General features: G+C 35.7%; 2 protein-coding genes, 1 long non-coding RNA gene and 1 other non-coding gene across 4 annotated transcripts; 2 read left to right on the forward strand and 2 right to left on the reverse strand.

Moving 5' to 3' along the window:
* LOC108661313 lies at positions 631 to 1,362 on the reverse strand. Its single transcript, XR_001927071.1, has 2 exons — positions 1,252 to 1,362; positions 631 to 1,127 (listed from the first exon to the last, which is right to left on the reverse strand). It is a non-coding gene; the product is annotated as an uncharacterized LOC108661313 (long non-coding RNA).
* TRNAD-GUC lies at positions 1,895 to 1,966 on the reverse strand. Its single transcript has one exon. It is a non-coding gene; the product is annotated as a tRNA-Asp (tRNA).
* LOC18605186 (coiled-coil domain-containing protein SCD2) lies at positions 4,124 to 12,089 on the forward strand. Its single transcript, XM_007038046.2, has 17 exons — positions 4,124 to 4,652; positions 4,765 to 4,937; positions 5,934 to 6,009; positions 6,185 to 6,226; positions 6,318 to 6,380; positions 7,039 to 7,088; positions 7,164 to 7,191; positions 7,465 to 7,539; positions 7,617 to 7,727; positions 7,804 to 7,864; positions 8,380 to 8,496; positions 8,586 to 8,704; positions 9,026 to 9,095; positions 9,526 to 9,567; positions 9,739 to 9,779; positions 10,305 to 10,431; positions 11,259 to 12,089. Exons 1-17 carry the CDS (start codon positions 4,305 to 4,307, stop codon positions 11,384 to 11,386), a joined length of 1,671 nt encoding a protein of 556 aa, XP_007038108.2. The 5' UTR covers positions 4,124 to 4,304; the 3' UTR covers positions 11,387 to 12,089.
* Positions 15,366 to 18,983, forward strand: LOC18605187 (serine carboxypeptidase-like 45). The gene is made up of 10 exons (XM_007038048.2): positions 15,366 to 15,921; positions 16,088 to 16,189; positions 16,285 to 16,380; positions 16,929 to 17,021; positions 17,118 to 17,197; positions 17,295 to 17,576; positions 17,673 to 17,797; positions 18,155 to 18,247; positions 18,327 to 18,444; positions 18,608 to 18,983. The coding sequence occupies exons 1-10, from the start codon at positions 15,669 to 15,671 to the stop codon at positions 18,755 to 18,757; spliced, it is 1,392 nt and encodes a 463-aa protein (XP_007038110.2). The 5' UTR covers positions 15,366 to 15,668; the 3' UTR covers positions 18,758 to 18,983.

Below are 19,009 nucleotides of genomic sequence, written 5' to 3' on the forward strand. Positions count from 1 at the left end.
CCAGTCATTTGGGAAAAGGCGATCGGTGTAACAAAATGCCGATCTGGCGCACCATGTGGCCAGATTTGGCCACTACGGTGCCAGATCGGTGCTTCCTTGCTATTGGATCTGGTCTAGAAGCACCAGATCTGGTGCTTATCGCGGCCAGATCTGGCTGGATCTCGGTTGAATGTTGTCGAAAAGAACTAAATCGACGCTTTTCAATCATATTTTGTCGCTGTCGTCGTTGTTGTCGTCGTTGCCACAGTAGTTGCCGATGTTGAGTTCCAGTTAGAGAAAGAATGAGAGAGGAAAGAACGTGAGAAAAGAGAGAAAGAAAAGGAAAAATGGGAAAAAAAATATTTATAGGTTTATGATTGTAATATTTTTAAGTTATAAAAGGTATTTTAGTCATTATATATTTAAAAACTTTCCATGTCTCATGGAATAGATATTACCGAAGGAAAAAAGAGAATAGATAAAGCTAACTTTTAACCTATTTGATGAAATTTTTATTTTTGCAAAATTATTATTTCGTACCTCAATATTATACCAAACAAAGGTATAGGAAAGATAGGAAATAGAGGGAGAATAGTATAGCTATTATCCATACCAAACGTGCAGTAAAATATAAGATAAAACATAATTGAATGAGTTAATCAAGTGTAACAGTGATAGCATTGTATTCAGTTTTCTATATAATAAGGATTAAAACAATTAAATTGGTATAAATTGATCACAAAAAAAAAAAAGATGTAATTTAAATAACTACCCAGGAAAACCATGACAAGGTTGCTATTTATTGCGAACACCAACATAGCATGGAGGGCGTTTTAGTCTCTACACGACATTTTGGGATGGGAGTTCGGGACAAAGCTTTTCACCATACGGCAGGGAGATACCTGAGTGTTAGGTTGACGAGGCTTGCTATACGGTGGAGTGTTGAAAGGCGATAATAGGAAATTCCCCATTTATCGTAAGCATGGACGTAATGGGTAGGCAGTGCACGGCCTGGCACGAGACTTCAGAAAAGAAAGCTCTTATCATTTTGGCAACTCATTGGTTGCATAAACGCCCACGGAACTTTCAACGGGGACCCTGACTCTTCCGCTTGTTGGCTCGGTCCATCCTTTGACCCAATCGACTTTCTAGCATTCAAAAGTTTTATTGAAAATTAATTAATTTTTTTATTGTAATTCTCAACCGTCGGCCCACTTAAACGAATCTCAAGTACATAAAAACAAATTATATATAAATAATTCAAGTTGTTACATGCTTGGCTTCGTTTTTCCTCTTTTTCCCGTGATACAATTGTCTGAATTTTCGTCACATCGTCACGCATAAATGAAGTTCAACTAACGTTTGAATATTCTTCTTGTAGGCTGCAGAAGTGAATTAGGTTGACATCATATATCTGGAAACGACTCGCACATGCAGCCTAGGTTTCGTCCTTGACCGTAGTGTCTATGTGAATTTGAAATCTCTTTGAAAATATATTTAGTTGCCAATTATATCAAATTCCTCTGACTTTTCAGGAAATTTACCTAAAAACTTTTGATTCCCTGCAAAATATGGCTAATCAAAACGCTGAAAAGAAAAGGAAGGGTCCAGGACTGGAGGTGTAAATTGCAACTGACAAAAGCTCAAGATATTTTGACGCTGAGACTGAAAATTCGCCGGTGGTGTCTAGGATTCTTGCTTGTACTGACTTGATTGATCATTTGGCTGCTTGTGGACTATCGTCATTTCCTGCTATGAAAGCACAATAGGCCAACAAATTGGTAAGTGGTCACAACGCCATTGTCTTCGCTCACGGGCCATTGTCACAGGCAGTCTCACAGCCTATAGTTTTTTCCTTCATTATTAATTATCAGTTTATCACCCGCTGTTCCGGAAACGAGACAAAATGGAAAACCGCCGTTGCCGGGGATCGAACCCGGGTCACCCGCGTGACAGGCGGGAATACTCACCACTATACTACAACGACAAGCTTGGGAGATGGTTTCCAACTTTATGTTTTGTATCACTAACTTCACCTGCTTATAGAAAATTTATTATATAATATATAATATTATTAAGTTATGATATAAGGGCAAAATAATTAACAATACTAACGAGCTATGATTCTGCTGAATGGGGAAAATTTTTACATAAGTATTAAAGCTCCTTGATAATCCTGTTTTAAAAAAGTATATATACATATTGGCTTTGATAAATTTGGACCTTCGGTTTAAAGGGAAATTTCTAATTAAAATTCCTTTTCTTTGAGCTAAAATAAAAACTTTGAAATAGATTTTCAAATTGTTCTAAATGTGAGGCGGCAAATTCACATATTATAAAGTAACTAAAGCTTCATTTAATTGATATATTTGTTATTTGTTTTTTACATAAATGAACAGAAAAAATAAATAATAAATACTAAAAATATCAATTAAATAATTTAAATTTTAATAATCATATGTACCTTACTCAAAATACTCTGCAAGTACATAAAGCACACTCATGCATCTCAAGAAGCCATCTTACCTAAAATTATGGATCTAATAATAAACTATAATGTGACACTATACTCACTGTAATTTTATTATTTAACCAACCAAGAATATATACGTAAAAAGTTTTATACATATACATAGCATATATATATACAATAACAAATTATATACACACATCATACGTAAACTTGATATGAAAGAAGATGGAGGTTTATAATAAGTATGATATTTAAAAAGTTTTTTAATTATTAAAAAATTTAAATAAATCTTTATATTTTATTATGTTTAATTAAATTTTTATATTTTTATTTTAATTAAAACAAATTATTGTATTTTTATTTTGAATTAAATAAATTTTTATCAGTAATAATTGATTTAATCAAAATGTCACTTGTCATTTTATATCGCGTAACATTAATGTGACATAATGATGTATCATAATAAATTATTACGTGACATGTTAATGTGTTATCATGATATGATTATATCATATTTTTCACTCTCCATATAAAGCATCACATGATATAAAATGATAATATACATTTTGATTAATAATAATTAATTAACGTAAAATTTAATTTGATTAAAAATAAAAAATATAAAAACTTCAAAATTTTTTTTTTTAAATAATTCATACGCTCTTTTTAATATTATACCGTTACAAAAGAGACACAAGTTTGCATAAAATTGTGTTTATAAGGAGAAACAGTGTTTCTGAAAGAGTTTTTTTGTCAAACCCATTAAAAAATAAGGTTTTTTTTATATTTTGTTGAATTAGAGCAAATCCACTTGCTGCATGAATCAATTGATGTTCTACTTTTAGGGAGCGAGTGACGAGGGAGCTTGTCGTCATGTGCATGCTCTTAACTAAGCAATTAGCAACGGCAATTAATTATCTTGAGTAGGAAAGCAATGAGCATATGCTAATGTCTCCCCCAATCTTGCATTTTACTTCATGGACTGATGAATGCCGCAAGGAATAAGTGCCCCATCTTGTTTGCTATTACAGCCTGGGTTTGCTTCGTTTTTTGTCAATGCTGAGCTTGACATGTGCTTGATCCACAAATGTTGATGCCTTGGAATTAATGTGTTATTATAAGTACCAACGATCCGTGGGTGGCTGGAGTCTTTACTTGCATCAAATGTGAAATGCCTTGGCACTGTTATTTGAACAAGCAACCTTATTCTTCACGTCCAAAAAATTGAAGAATCTAATTTTAAAGAATACTTTGCATAATTTCCTCAAAGAGAAAAAGATTACTTTAAAATTATTTTGAGGTGCAATATAGTCTCACGCATGAAGCAAGCACAAAGGATTTACAAATTTGGAGTACCTTTATATATTAGTGCAGCATTTTCCTTGATAATCAATCACATGAGTGAAGAAACATCCGACGCGGCATGTATGTAAGGTCGCTTCTTGGCCTAGGCGGACAATGACAAAATTATTGGTTCCAATTTTCACCGCCACCGCGCAGCCAAAACATTCTCTCTGTCCAAGATGCTTTGCCTTCGGGGCCGAAATCGTGGACCCCACGCCAACTCAATTTTAACACGTTGTCACTGGGTCCCGCTTTTTGCCCTTTCAATTCTCTCCCGCGAAACCCGCACGAAGCCATAAAACGATGTCGTCTTGCTCAACCCTCTTCCTCTCCCTCTTGTCAACATTTTTTCAACCCCTTTCTCTCTCTGCTCCGTCTCTCTCAAGACGAGACCAAATCCTCCCCGATTCTCCCCCCAAAATCTAGCTCCCCTTCAAAAAAAAAAAAAGGAAAGAAAAGAAAAGAAAAGAAGGAAAATATATAAATAACAGTAAATATAAGTAGAGGCATGGATCGGAGGAGGACAGCGAGTCCGGTGTACGGCCGGCAGTGGAGTGGGGGATCGAGCAGCTCGGGCTCGTCGTCTCCGGCGCATCCTCAGTCGCGGTTGCATCTGGGTGCCGCCGGTGGTATGTCCACCATCAAGCGCACCCAAAACGTTGCCGCGAAAGCCGCCGCTCAACGGCTCGCTCAAGTCATGGCTTCGCAGACCCCCGACGACGACGAGGAAGACGACGATCTAGGGTTCCGGTTCGGCGGTCCTCCTGTACCTACTAGCTTCTCCAATAGCAGTTTAAATCACAGTACTTTGCCGGCGATCTCAGTCACTCGGCCTAATAGATCTCCCTCTCCTGCGGTAATGACTTTGAATTGTAGTGAATTAGAGAGGCTTTCCTTTTTGTGTTTTATTTGCCTGATTTTAGATTTGAATTTTTGATCTGATTTTTAGTTTTGGTAATTTTGATTAGTTAGGTCGGAATTTTGTAGAGCATGCGCCTTCGGTGCGGTCTACGTCAGCAGGGAGGCCGGCAATGTCGATGCGGTCAACGGCGCCGACTTTGATGCCGCCGAGTAGAACCTCAGTTCGGACACCAGTTACTATACCCCCGATTGATCCTCCAAATAGGAGCAGAGATAAAAGGTTAGCGTGCATGAGATTTTATTGCTTAGAAATATTCATAATTTATAGATGCTTAATTTAAAAGGTTAAGATTGTAGTTCATGTAAATATTCATGCATTTGAGTAAGCCTATACAGTTTTAACTGCAATTCCTTTTACCTTTTTTTTTCCCCAATTTTTTTAATCATGATGTCGTTTTCACTCTACTTTTAGCCAATTGCATAGCTGGTGTTCTACATAATATTGCTTAGTTATAAGAGAAAACAGGAGAATGGTGGTTTTTAACATGGTGGCATGGCATCTGAAGTGATAAGGAGAGAAAAAAGAAGATAGATGAGTCTTTGGATAGAATGAAACTTTAAATTATATTTAAGACTTAAGATAATAACTGAGGTGGTAAGATAGCAGCTGATTAAGAGATACTGAGGTTGCAAAGAGACCAAGTCAGCCAACTGCTTAATGTATTAGTACAGATGTTAAAATCGTATCAGTTCAAACCAGTTTTTTGCAGTTGCAATGTATTCGTTAATATTTGCAGCTACTATTTTCTCATTAAAAACATATTCCTCTCTTTATACACTTGCATTTATGTATCTTTGAACACTGCCACTAAGGCACTAATATATCTTCTACCACTGCAAAGATAGGTTTTCAATGCTATTATTGTGCTGGGTCAACCTATTAGGACATCTAAAATGCAGTTTTCGCTAGTAAATTCTTCATTTCTCCCTTAGGGGATTATCTGATAGACTTGTTTATCCGCATTTTTTTTACCTAAATTCTTCATTTGCTTTGAACTCTGAAACTAATTTAAAATGCCTTTTTCTTCACACTTGCACTTTAGGCATAGTCATCTTTGTGCTTTTGTCCTTTTCCATTGTGTGTGCTTTACTATTGGATTTACATGCCTGTTTCTGAAATTCTAATAATGTTGTATAATGAGAAGTTAAAAAAGTTCAACCCCTTATAAGATAATGGATTTTGAGCAGTTGAATTATATTCTGGAAAGTATTGCAGGTTTACAGCTGATGTAGGACAACTCAAAGCAAAAGACACTGGAGATCAGCGTGAAGCTTCTGCACTTCGTGATGAAGTAAGTCATTTCCATTTATCTATTTCTGTCTTGAGATTTGACTCTTACATAAGCTGCATAATTTGAAATGTATTTATGCCTGTGAGGGTACACTAATCTTTTTATATGATTTGTTTAAACTTAAAATCTAATTTTTGAAGCAGTTGGTTTGAAGCTAATGTATGCTATGTTGCAGCTTGATATGCTACAAGAAGAGAATGAGAATCTACTTGACAAGGTGCACTATTCCAGCCTAAAGAATTAAGGATTAGTTAGTACGGTTGTGTTATTTGTGACATGTAGAATTTATCCCTATGAATACTGTACAGCTTCGTTCTGCGGAAGAAAGACGTGAGGAAGGAGAAGCAAGAGCTAGGGAGCTTGAGAAACAGGTTGGTTAGTCTTCTTTTTTATTTTTTGGCTGCAAGATCTTCTCTGCCTGCTTGGTAGGGTGTGGATGGCTTACCCTATTTCAATCTGTAGCATCATCTGAGTTGTTTTGTCAAATGCTTGTAATCTATGAAGCATAGTTGTTAATCTGGGGCACTTATGTGATTTAAACACGATGACGTGAAATTTCCTAAATGCATATGGGTAATCCTTAAGATGTTTTTTTTGTTGAATTATCACATATCCTGCAGCTTCAACTTTGACTACTGATGCTTATACGTTTTTGTTAAACGGCTTACATTATGTATTTGGTGAAATTAGTCACATAATTTCGTTGCTGCAACTTTCAAGGTGTCTATTTACATTCTTGGTTCCTGATATTTAAACAGTAATGAATTATGTACGAGGAAGAATCTTTATAGTTGAGGTGTTCACTATTTGTTGGATATTGACATAAATCACTTCAATAGGCATTTACTTGAACAAGCATATTCAGGTAGTCATGTTAAGCCATTTTTATAACTTGTGAACATGTTGTAACATCGTTGATGTCTAATTGTATTCAGCATTTGAGTTGTGAATATGCCCTAAATGGCTAGATATTTACTGTTTGTTCCTGCATTCATATGGTTGCTTACTCTTTAAGTTCTATGTTAACAGGTTGCTTCCTTAGGAGAAGGTGTATCTTTAGAAGCCAAATTATTAAGTAGGTAAGTCTGAGTATTTTGCATTTGCTAGTTGTGTTATTTAATGTCACTGTATGATTCTGTGTGGTTTTTCTGCAGGAAGGAAGCAGCTTTGCGTCAAAGAGAGGTAAACCGATTTTTATACTGGTTGAGTGTAGAGATAGGTTGGACCATATTTAGCTTACTTCTTTTATTTTCTTCAGGCTTATGAATTAAATAATTATGTGGCTACTTGACCTGTATTTCCTATTTTAGTTGTTTGCCTGGAACAACAGTATCAGTTATATCTTTTTCTGTCTCTTCTCTCTCTCTCTCTCTCCCCTCCATCCCAGCTGATCCAGAAGTGCTAATTTTAGTTCTTTGTTACTTTATTTAAACTGTAAAATATTATTACTTGCAGGCAGCGCTCAAGGCTGCAAAACAGACAAAGGATGGGAGGGAGGAGGAAATTGCAGCCCTTCGTTCAGAACTTGAGGTAAAGTGTGCCAATGGTGGTGGTACCACAGGAGTGTGTTGATGCAGATAGTAATTTTATGCCTTTCTTTTGAACAGAATTTGAAGGATGGGGCTGCAACAGCCGTGGAACAGCTCCATGAAGCAGAATCTGAAACAAAAGCTCTTCGCTCAATGACACAGAGAATGATTTTGACTCAGGAAGAGATGGTTTGTCCATTTATGTTCAAGTTACTTTTTTTGCTACATGCTTAAATTCTAACTGTACACTAATTCTACTTTGTAGGAGGAAGTTGTCCTGAAGAGATGTTGGCTTGCTCGTTACTGGGGGTTGGCTGTACAGCATGGTAATCAACTATTACAATCTTCTTTTGGAAGGAATTGATTTACATCTTAATTATATTAGATGAGATGCATGGGAAAGTGAGAACTTGATCACATATCTGTCATATACTGTGCCTCTGGTGTGAAAGTTCTGACCATCTCTAAGATTATGCAGTCTAGGATCTTTGTTGAAGGTATGACATGATCAGTTCTTAGTTCTTTTCAACCTAAGATATGAATTATTAATGGACCTATATTTGTTGTAGATTGTGGATTCCAACTTTGCTATTATCCTGTTTCTTATTTATGGATCTATGTTGGTAGTTCATCTTATCTTCTTCTTTCTATACTTTTGCCAGCCAGTATTGTGATCCTCATACTAATCATCAGCCTTTTCATTTCATTCCTTTGGTGGTGGAATTCTCATTTTGAACTCTTACAAAATTGATTTATCCTAATTGTTCTTAAAGCAGTCATCTTATCATTTATTTCCTGATATGATTTGCTTTTTTCCTGCAATTGCTACTGGGTTTTGAAGGCATATGCGCAGATATAGCAGTGTCAAAGCATGAATATTGGTCGGCACTAGCTCCTCTTCCATTTGAAGTTGTTGTTTCAGCGGGACAGAAGGCTAAAGAGGAGGCCTGGGATAGAGGCTAGTTCAATTTCTGACCATATCCCATTACTCCCTTTATTTTATTTTATTTTTTATGCTGACCTATTAAAACTGTAGCATTGGTACAGGTGGTGGTGATCCAGACCGGAGCAAACTTGTTCGGGATTTGAATGATCTGACAGGAGAAGGAAATATTGAGAGTATGCTTTCGGTTGAAATGGGCCTAAGGGAATTAGCATCTTTGAAGGTTGATTCTATTTTGGAAAAGGAAAAACTACATGTTTAATTTTTTTTTTCCTGATTCATTTGCATCTCATTTAGTATCTATGTTTTTTCCTGGATGTTTTGGATTCATTCTTCTTTATGAATTAATATATGCCACGTTATATAGTTTATTCCTTGCACATTAATATTAAAAATTTAGTATTAGTAATACCTTTTCCCCATCCTTTATGCATTTACATGAAGTACCTTTTTAGTTTTTATTATTACTTATGCATTTAATGTCACTTTGGTAAAGTACTGCTTTACACAGTTATTTTTATTTGACTCTCACTGCCATTTTCAGGTTGAAGATGCTGTTGTACATGCTTTGGGCAAGCACAGACGACTGAGTTTGCTTCATCAATCCGTCGCAGGTTTACTTTATCTATGTCACTTGCAAGTGTTTCTTTTTTATATGAGTAATCAATCTAGTTGGATGAACTTAATTTCTCACTATTTATGTTTTCCCCTTATTAATTCCTTGAGTATGCCAAAGTTTTCATTTCCTTGTTTAACATTCCTAGCTTTTGTTTCACTTTACCTTGCATTTTGGGTTGACGTTAATTAAAATGGAGTGAAATTAGTGACACTTCTCTTCACTTTCTCTTTCTGAAGAAACAGTGATCAATTCTCTTCATTTTTTTTTTCCTGAGGCCTAAGCTGTGATAATTTTTTTTTAAACTTCTTTGGGAGCAATTCTTTCCCTTCTACAATTACATCTATGAGAAATAAGGTCTATTCTGATATCAGCGAAATATTATGTTTGGGGATTTATCTTTTTTACTTCTTTTATTTGATTTTCAGATTCCAAATCACCGGGTGATCCCAAGTTGATAGATGCATTTGGTAAGACAGACACTCTTTATCTGTCATCATGCATTATCATATCTTAAGGCATGCTTTTATGTTGGTCTTAGGAAATGCTGGCCTCAGTTAAAGAAGATTCAGTGGTTTCTGTAAATCTTTTTGGTTTTTTGTAATAAAGTGTCTTTAAGTTGTTTTTGCCTTCAACTGCAGAACTAAGTGAAGAGGAGGGAGAAGATGTTCTTTTCAAAGAGGTTAGTTACTTTCTTCATACAAATACTTTGCATGCTGGTTGTCATGTCAACCTTCAGTGTAAAATCTCTTTTCTCATTCTCTGATGATTTTTTATTTATCTTAACCCCCTTGCCTTCTATTAGCTGTTATCAGATCATTGTTAATTTATATAGATCAAATTTAGGTTTGCTATTTCTTCTTTCTCTCTCTCTCTCTCTCTCTCCTCTTTCGTGGTAAGTTGGAGCTTATTCAGAGCCTCCCCTTTTTTTCATACCTCCGCATCTATTTCCTAAGGACAAACACATTGTTTGTTTTGGTAAGAGTTGAATGCACAAGATCATCATTTTTCCTTGTATGTTATTAACTTTATGCTGTGATAACCAGTTATATATTGGTCTTGCAGATTGATTATCAATGAATTAGAAAGGCAATATTCTCAACATAAAAAATTGCCCATCAATTAACTGCATCTGGCCTTATCTTGCTGTAGAAAGCTTGTTTTTTGACAGAAATTCTTGTTTTTATAATTTGAAAAATTGTTTTAGGCTTGGTTAACATATTTATGGAGAAGAGCCAAAGTACATGGTGTGGAAGAGGATATCGCAGAAGAGCGGCTTCAGTTTTGGATCAGACGTAGTGGGCAGTCCCCTACTTCACACGATGCTGTGGATGGTAAGCCCAATGTTTTAATTTGGTTTTGTTTATCTTAGAAAACAGCATATGGTGGTGAACTTTAAGTAAAACTCAGACACTCCATTGGTTTTGTGATCAAAATTTCCTTCGACAGGCATAATCTGTTTCTTTTTTTAAAGTGATGTCAAACATAATTTTGTGTTTTGCTTCCCTTTTTTTTTTCTCGTTTTTGTTTTGTGAGAAGAAAAAAAAGAAGAGAGGGGGGGTGGGGGAAGCCAAACACTAAGGGGAAGCTAACTCATTGTTGATAAAACAAGAAGGTAAGCCAAACTCTGACAAAGTAGGAGCTACCCATCTGCTCATTACTCATTATTTAACTTTCTTATTAAGTTGTGACTCACTCTCATTGATGAATGCAATTGTATCTGGGGACAACTTCAGCAAAAGGCAAAAACCAGCACATGGTTTGGGTTAGATCTTAAAACATTATTTAAGCCTAGGTTGGACTGTATCTGTAAAGTTGCATCTCTAATTTCACAGCAAACTATTTGCATCTCATAGAAGAAGTTAAAAAACCTCTAATTATTCTTGTGAATCTCATAGTAGAAGTAACGAACCTCAAGTTATTTGTTGTATTGTAATTTGTGATGCTACCTTCCTCATTATCACATCCTCTCATCTTGGGCAATGCAAAATGAATTTGGTTCATAGAAAGAAATACATAGAAGTGAAACCATTACATACAGGGAGAGAAAAGAGTGATTGAGGAATGTTAAATGCATCGTTTTTTTTTTTTTCCAAAATTGAATGTGCCTTTGCCACTGATTGAAATTCATACTTTGCTTGCATCATGTGCTATCTGGCAGTCAATCGAGGTTTATTTGAGCTTCGTAAATTGGGGATTGAACAGCAGCTCTGGGAAGCATCTCGTAAAGAAATTGACCAGCCATCTGCTGCTTTGTTGTCTAACCACAAATATTTGGAGGACTCGTGATTTGTTTCTTCCTCACCTCATCTTCCCTTTTCTTTTTTGCTCACTTTATAAGTTTGCATCAATTTTTAAGTTTGTATATCTTTTGTTCATATTAATTTTATTATAGCTTGCTTAAATTTCACATTTTTGCTTTCTTGTCTTTGGTGTAATTCAAGGACACGATACCTGGTGTAATCCTAGTTTGCGCTTCAAATGAATATCCTCAGATTTTGCTACGTGATTTTCTAATCAACGACCAGTTCATTTCGATTGTAATTTGCTACAATGTGTGTTGGTGCCTGTGGCAATGTTCATGTTTCAGCTGAGCTAAAGTGGGTATCTGTCCATGTAAAAGCAAAATTAGGGTTGCCCATACATGGGGCTATGGGATAGGCGAATAACTACCGTCATCGTCATTACAATAACCTCAACGTGAACTTCCGCTACCTAGGCAGACATCCATAATGCCAGATCCACCTCTATTTTCCGGTGAATTGCCCTCCTTGACTTGAGTTGAGACTAAAACCCTGTAGCTCTCTGTTGCTTCCCAAGCTTTTGTTGTACTTGCGTGTCGTGTGACCACGTTCAACACTTTTGAATCCCGTGCCTTGCTGCCCTTGCACATCATCACATTCTCTATCAATGTCTGTGAAATGGCATGACAATGATAACATGATTAATTATTTCTCTCACGTTTGAGGAAAAGTTATAATGTTTTTTTTTTGTTTTAAAAAAATCAGTATTTCATTCTCGTATAAAAAGTAGTGGAACTGATTTTGCTATTAAGCCCGCAGCTGAGGTTCCTTTGGGCCTTGGCTTGCCGTTTGCTTGATAACTAGTAAAATTCTGTGCGTTGTACTGAGTGTAAAATCTTTGTTAATAAGATAGACAAATATTTTTTTATGTTATTTGTAGGAGTTATAATTTTTCTAAGGCTAAATAAAATAAAGTAAACATAATTTGATTGATCAAATCGATCTTTGATTTTTTTTTTCTCCTGTTTATGACAAATCATAATTTTTTTTTGAAATAATGAAAAAGAAAAAGAAAAGAAACACTAAAGGAGGGAGGAAAAATAGAAGATGAGGGAATATTAACAGTAAATTATGTTTACTTTTTTCGAATTTTTTGTCTCTTTGGACCTTTAACCCAACTTTTTTAGTTTTCGACTTCTTGATTGGGCGATTCCTGCCAGAGTACCTCTTGAACAAGTAGCTCTCTCTCTCTGTATCAAATCTTGATGGGCTCTCATGGAAATTTGGGTATGGAAAGAATGGAAAATGCTACTAAAGAAGGCTTTGTGACTGGGCCTTATAGTAAAGGGCCCTGTTGTAATATTAGCCCCTAAAATCAATTATGAAATTAATCAATTTCAGGAGATTTTATTGAAAAAAACTTACCCCATTACTTTAAAAAAAAAACTCTTTTATCTCTTTTGAAAAAGTAACTGATGTTAGTATTCCATTAATCGAACTAATATTTGTTCAGAGTTTACTTTAAAACTAAAAATACAATTATTTTGTTTGTCTTTTTTTTCCCTCATTTTTTCATTCTTCTGTCTTAATTTCTTTATCAATAAACATTTTTTTTCAAATTATTGGTAATTGAAATTTTTAATTAAAGATATATTATCTTAAAGTTAATATATAATTGAATTAAAGATAAGTTTAAAATAGTTAATATGTAATTGAATTAGAATACAGCTTATTAAAGAAAGTACCTTTCAAACTAAGAAAAAAATGTGCGTTCTCCACCAAATCTCCATGGACTTTGTATTTTTCCCTAATATTTACTCGACTTTAGCTGGAATAATTGACGATTTGGGGTGAAAGTAATAGTCTCTTTTAATAGAAATATAATTACCATGAATTAGATTAGATCAAACCCTCTAAACAAAATCATGTTAAGCCAAGTTGTCTAATATGGACCGCAAGACTAAGCATTACACCAATCAGTCTCACCAGTGAGAAAAAGGGAAGGAAAGGTTGTTCCATAAAAGAAAATAAGAAAAGCCAGTGTGCTTTTCTCCTCCTCTGCAACTTAAATTAATACAGAAAAGAAGAAAGCAAAGCTAAAAGTGACCATGGAAAGAAGAAAGTGAAGCTTTGCTTTTATTGTAAGACTTCAAAAGTCATATTATTTATCTGATATCTCCAGACACATTTTCCAACTCTGATGCTCCCAACAACTTCCCCATTCACCCTTTTTAGCTTAATTTAATCCTTAAACAAGCTCTACCATAATACCATTTCAAATATGCCCAACCCCCTTTGATTTACTAGTAATTATCCAGTCTTTTTCGCCCCCTTCAAAGGTAGCAATAAAACCATATATCAAGTATGAAAAGTGAACAGCCTTTGATTTGCTTTTTTTGGGAATGATGAAATAGGATTCCCAAAAATCCGTGACATTTTGGCAATGCAATGATGGAAAATAAGGAAGAACAGGTTTCCAGATTGGGTCCATTTTCTCTTTCTTTTTCTTTTTTTCTTTTTTTTTTTTCTTAATTTTCATCATATTGGGTGCAAGTTGGAAAGTAGGATGTTGGGGTACCAAACATGAAACAAGTAAAACAAGAGATGGAATTTGTCCTCTTGCTCTTTGTTTCTTGGTTTGTTCATTCTTTTTCTCTTATTTTTCGAGGAAACAAACCCCACTTTGAAGCAGAAGAAAGCCTTTTTTATAGGGTGGTCCAAATGCCTATTCAATCATTTGTCATATAAATTTCTAGTTTCTCAAATTCATGGCATCCAATACTGGTTTGTTGGCATTTTCCAACTTCATTAATATATTGTACTCTTTGCTGTTTTTCATTGTTTTCTCCTTAAAATCTCACTCATTTAATTTCAAATCTTCCATGGCATAGTAAAAAATTGATGATCAACCTAATCATATATACTTACCAAGCACATTGGACCATTTCAGTTGTTTTCAAGTTTGGTAATTTTGCTAGGGAAAGGGAAGAGAGAGAGGGGGGAAGGGAGGGAGGGAAGACCCTCTTGGAAGCCATGATAAGGTGTTCTGAAGCTATAATGGGGAACATGTGGTGTGTGAAGAGCAGGGGCTTGAAAAAGGATAAAAGAAAAATTGCAACAGATAAAAAGCCTAGAAACCTCATTATTATAAGAAACCCAATGAGAACAAATACATCAACATGTAAGTGCATAAAGAAATTGTGTTCTATTGTGAGCAAAAAGATTAGACTGCTTGCTGTTGTCCACTAAACTTCTTTTTATTTCTGTAAATCAGGATCCACGTCAGTCAGCCTAAACATATACTCGATTAAAGATTTTACTGCAATGCAATACTTGATTAGACTTTTACCTTTTGTATCAAGACAAGTACAGGAACGGATCTCTAGGGAGAATCCCCAGCTAAATATACCTATTGTATGTATGTACGTAAACAGCAATGTAGCATAACTGATTAACTTTTTCAGGTATGGTGACTGGTGTCACCAAGATACTGTACTAGACAAGTCCTGCTTAATCCGAAAACAATCCAAGTGATTTAGACAGAAGGGAATCGTGCACTTGCAAATTTCCTAGAAATCTTCCTTACAGTGAACAGTCTTTCTGTCAAATCTAACAATATTCAGAAAATCAGAAGAACAGATATGGGGTTGTACTTGTAAATCAAGAAAAGTTGATCAATCCAGCCATTTATTGAAAAAACAAAAATGAACCATGGAATCACTGTTGGCCTTGGACCTGCCAATAAACCGTCAGGATGCTGTCGTCCTCTTAAGAATAATAGGGAGTGAAATTTCTTTCAACTAGGTGGTAAATGCTAGTCATTTTCAGATACTTGAAATTTTCCGAGAAATGGAAAGTTATCCTGTAAAGCCACTTTCTAAGGGACATGCTCTATGTTTCCCTAGTCAAAAGGGATATTCAAATTATTTTGTGGTGGCCTTGCTGGTTCAACTCTAGAGAAAAAACACAATAAAACAAAAGCAGCATAACTGTAATATCTCAGAACCAATTCAGATTTCAGAACCTCTTATCTAAAGCAACTCAGGTCCCAGATTCCATTCTCTTTTCTTTTTCAAACCAGCATCATATGCTGACTCGGACCAAATATAAGCACAGACTCCAGCCAGGGTCTCTCAGACATCTCTTTCAACACCATTTTCGTGCCTACAAGCAAAAAGCTAGAATTGTAATGATAATAATAAAGGAAAGAAAAAAAAACAACTCCAGCTATTTATTTAGTACCCCACCCTTATCCTCTTGTCCTCCACCTAGCAGTTCTCTAAATAGTCCTTCTCTGGGTTATCTCTTCACTCTTGATTCCTCAAACTATGTACTCTTCACCATGGAAAGCCATGTTAATTGCTGTAGCAATGCTACAGCTGTGCTTTTCCATGGAGGTTGAATCTTCTTTAGCTCACCCTGATAAAATTGTTAGGCTCCCAGGCCAACCCCGTGTGGGCTTTCAACAGTTCTCAGGATATGTTACTGTGGACGAGAAGAAGCATAAAGTCCTTTTTTACTACTTTGTGGAAGCAGAAATAGATCCAGCTTCAAAGCCTTTAGTCCTTTGGTTGAATGGAGGTCTGCATTTTCTTACTTACTTCACTACAAATTTGATAGACCCTCAAAAGAAGCTCAAGTCTCTGAATGTGTACTACTGAAATGAACAACATTCTTCTATTTCCCGATGTGGCTGCTGTAAAACTTTGGGTGTCTGATGCTATGTATTACTGCTTGTTTCCTACAGGGCCTGGTTGTTCTTCCGTTGGAGTAGGGGCATTCTCTGAAAATGGGCCTTTCAGACCAAATGGAGAGGTTCTTGTTAGAAACGGTTACAGCTGGAACAGAGGTACTACAGAATTTTACTCTTTATCTCATTTGTATAGTTGATCGGTGATGATAAATAAGCAACTGATTGTTTTTCAACTCCATCTGGTATGGCAGAAGCTAATATGTTATACTTAGAGACACCAATTGGAGTGGGGTTCTCTTATTCCACTAACAGCTCCTCCTATGTAGCAGTGGATGATGAGACCACGGGTATGTTCCTAACCTCATTCATTCCTTTTTCTTGACTGGTAGAGATATCTTTAAATGTTCATCTACACCACTAGCTTTTATCCAAGTCTCTCTCTTCCACTAATGAAATAAGGATTTAATCTAATGGTTTGCGAATAGTAATGGGTAGTCTTGAAGTTATGGGGAGGACAGCTTACAGCTGCTTTACTGCATTCTGCGGACATCTTCCTTTAGATGTTGAAGTTTGTTCGAAAGGGCTGAAACAGTCCATTTTTGCTTAGGCTTTTAAGAAAAGTTTACAGATAAAACAGTATTTTCCGGCTGAAGTAACACTGCAACCGTTCTTCTGTTACTTCTTTTTGGGAGTATATAAAACCTTTTGCCTTTTGGTACTTTACATGGAGGTTCTTAAGCTTTTATTTGTTTATTTAATTCTTTTCTCTCCGGATTTTCCAACATTTTTTGTGTGCAAGACTTCAAGTAAAGAGGGTTATTTTCCTTGCTACTCAATTGACTTATGAGTTCTATATCTTATAATCTAAAGTCATCTTTTCTTTAATTTTCTCAAGCCAGGGACAATCTTGTATTCTTGCAACGCTGGTATCACAAATTTCCAAATTACAGGCAGAGGGATTTGTTTATAACAGGAGAAAGCTATGCAGGTACTTCTACCTGTATTCCAATTTCATGTATTGTGAATTTGATACAAATGATGATTGATCTTGATGTACTACTTTTTGTTGGCTTACTGATATCAGGCCATTACATTCCTCAACTTGCAAAGCTTATGGTCGAACTCAATAAGAAGCAGAATCTGTTCAATTTGAAAGGAATTGCTGTGAGTATTACTCTGTACAATGCAAATTTGCATGAGAAAAAAATAGTTAAAACTTGAAGGTATCTTGTATCTAAGAGAACAATTTCATCCTTTGCAGCTAGGTAATCCCGTTCTGGAATTTGCCATCGACTTCAATTCAAGGGCTGAATATTTCTGGTCCCATGGGTTAATATCAGACTCAACTTACAGAATGTTCACTTCTGTCTGCAACTATTCTCGATACGTCAGCGAGTACTACAGAGACTCAGTTTCCCCTTCCTGTTCGAGGGTGATGAGCCAAGTAAGCAGAGAAACCAGTAAATTTGTGGACAAATATGATGTTACTCTTGATGTCTGCATATCATCGGTGCTCTCACAATCAATGGTTCTAAATCCACAGGTAACTCTTCCCTCCAAGGTCAATTGCATTATATTGCATATTTTTCCAATATGGCTCAATTGATATTAACTAAAAGTCTTTTGTTTTACCTCGCAGCAAGTATCTGAAAGGGTAGATGTATGTGTCGAAGACAAAATTGTGAATTATCTGAACCGGAAAGATGTCCAGAAAGCTCTTCATGCTCTGCTTGTTGGAGTTCGCAGATGGGCTGTCTGCAGCAAGTAATACTTCTAGATTAAGCTAAAGATATATAGTAAATATAAGAAAGCTTGCAGAAAAATTGATCCTATCTATCTATAGACCACCAACTTTCCGAAGGCTTGATAAAGATGTCAAACCAAACTATTTACAGGAAAATCTAGGATTTGCTTATAATAGTAAACATCATAAGAGTTTCCAGGATGCATCTATTCTTTAAACATAGTTGTAGGGACAAAGTGTCCCCCGTCTTCTTCAGCTGAAAGTCAGCTACCTCTGAAAGAGTTCTATAGATAATTAACCAACTGAAACTGGATTTTTCAATTATGACTTAAAGCTTCTCCAAGTAAATTTTTATTCCTCTACTGTGTTGATGACAGCATATTGGATTATCAGCTGCTCAACCTGGAGATCCCTACAATCTCTATTGTTGGTTCACTAATCAAGGCTGGAATCCCGGTCTTGGTTTACAGGTAATGCAATCTCAATGTCGTATGGACTTAACAACATCATAAAGGCCTTGCGGCTTATAAGTTTGATACTATCTTACAGTGGAGATCAGGATTCTGTTATCCCATTGACTGGAAGCCGCACCCTGGTACGTGGACTGGCAAAGGAGTTAGGATTGGAAACAACTGTACCTTACAGAGTTTGGTTTGAAGGGAAGCAGGTATTTTCATCAATAAAGCAGGCAAATGACTTCATTTCTTTATGATGGCAGCAACAACTACTTGCGACATTAAATATAATTTGACAAAGATAAATGAGATAGTGTCTCCAACATAATTTTAAATTTATTTTATCAGGGTTTGTGGTTTCTTACTTCTTTGCAGGTTGGTGGCTGGACTCAAGTTTATGGTAACATCCTCTCATTTGCCACAATCAGAGGGGCTTCTCATGAAGCTCCTTTCTCACAGCCTGAGAGGTCACTCATGTTATTCAAGTCATTCCTTGAAGGGAAGCCTCTACCAGAAGTTTTTTGAATCAAACTTCATTTTCCAAAATAATTTGTTTGAGACTGCAAATCTGTGTGTCAAGTTGCTTAAAAACACTTGAGCAATGTTTGATTCCAGAGAAAAAGGAAGAAAAAAAAAGTTGAGTGAAATTTTTTTTATCTGGTTTTGTTGAGTGCAATGGATCCTTCCTAGCTGAGACAAATCTTGTAAATAGGTCTCCAGACAAATCAGAAAATGCCTTTTTCTAGCCAAAGATGAAAGTTCTTCCTTTTGCGTTTT

The sequence above is a fragment of the Theobroma cacao genome, chromosome 3, assembly GCF_000208745.1.
Source record: "Theobroma cacao cultivar B97-61/B2 chromosome 3, Criollo_cocoa_genome_V2, whole genome shotgun sequence".
Classification (NCBI taxonomy): domain Eukaryota; kingdom Viridiplantae; phylum Streptophyta; class Magnoliopsida; order Malvales; family Malvaceae; genus Theobroma; species Theobroma cacao.

What these genes read in the sequence shown, in the direction of transcription:
- LOC18605186 (XM_007038046.2), top strand. Translation starts at nt 4,305, where the DNA reads ATGGATCGGAGGAGGACAGCGAGTCCGGTGTACGGCCGGCAGTGGAGT. An exon ending in GCTTCATCAATCCGTCGCAG is followed by an intron (nt 9,096 to 9,525) that starts GTTTACTTTATC and finishes TTTGATTTTCAG; the next exon opens with ATTCCAAATCACCGGGTGAT. An exon ending in CAAGTTGATAGATGCATTTG is followed by an intron (nt 9,568 to 9,738) that starts GTAAGACAGACA and finishes CTTCAACTGCAG; the next exon opens with AACTAAGTGAAGAGGAGGGA.
- LOC18605187 (XM_007038048.2), top strand. Translation starts at nt 15,669, where the DNA reads ATGTACTCTTCACCATGGAAAGCCATGTTAATTGCTGTAGCAATGCTA. An exon ending in AGATGGGCTGTCTGCAGCAA is followed by an intron (nt 17,798 to 18,154) that starts GTAATACTTCTA and finishes TGTTGATGACAG; the next exon opens with CATATTGGATTATCAGCTGC. An exon ending in ATCCCGGTCTTGGTTTACAG is followed by an intron (nt 18,248 to 18,326) that starts GTAATGCAATCT and finishes ACTATCTTACAG; the next exon opens with TGGAGATCAGGATTCTGTTA.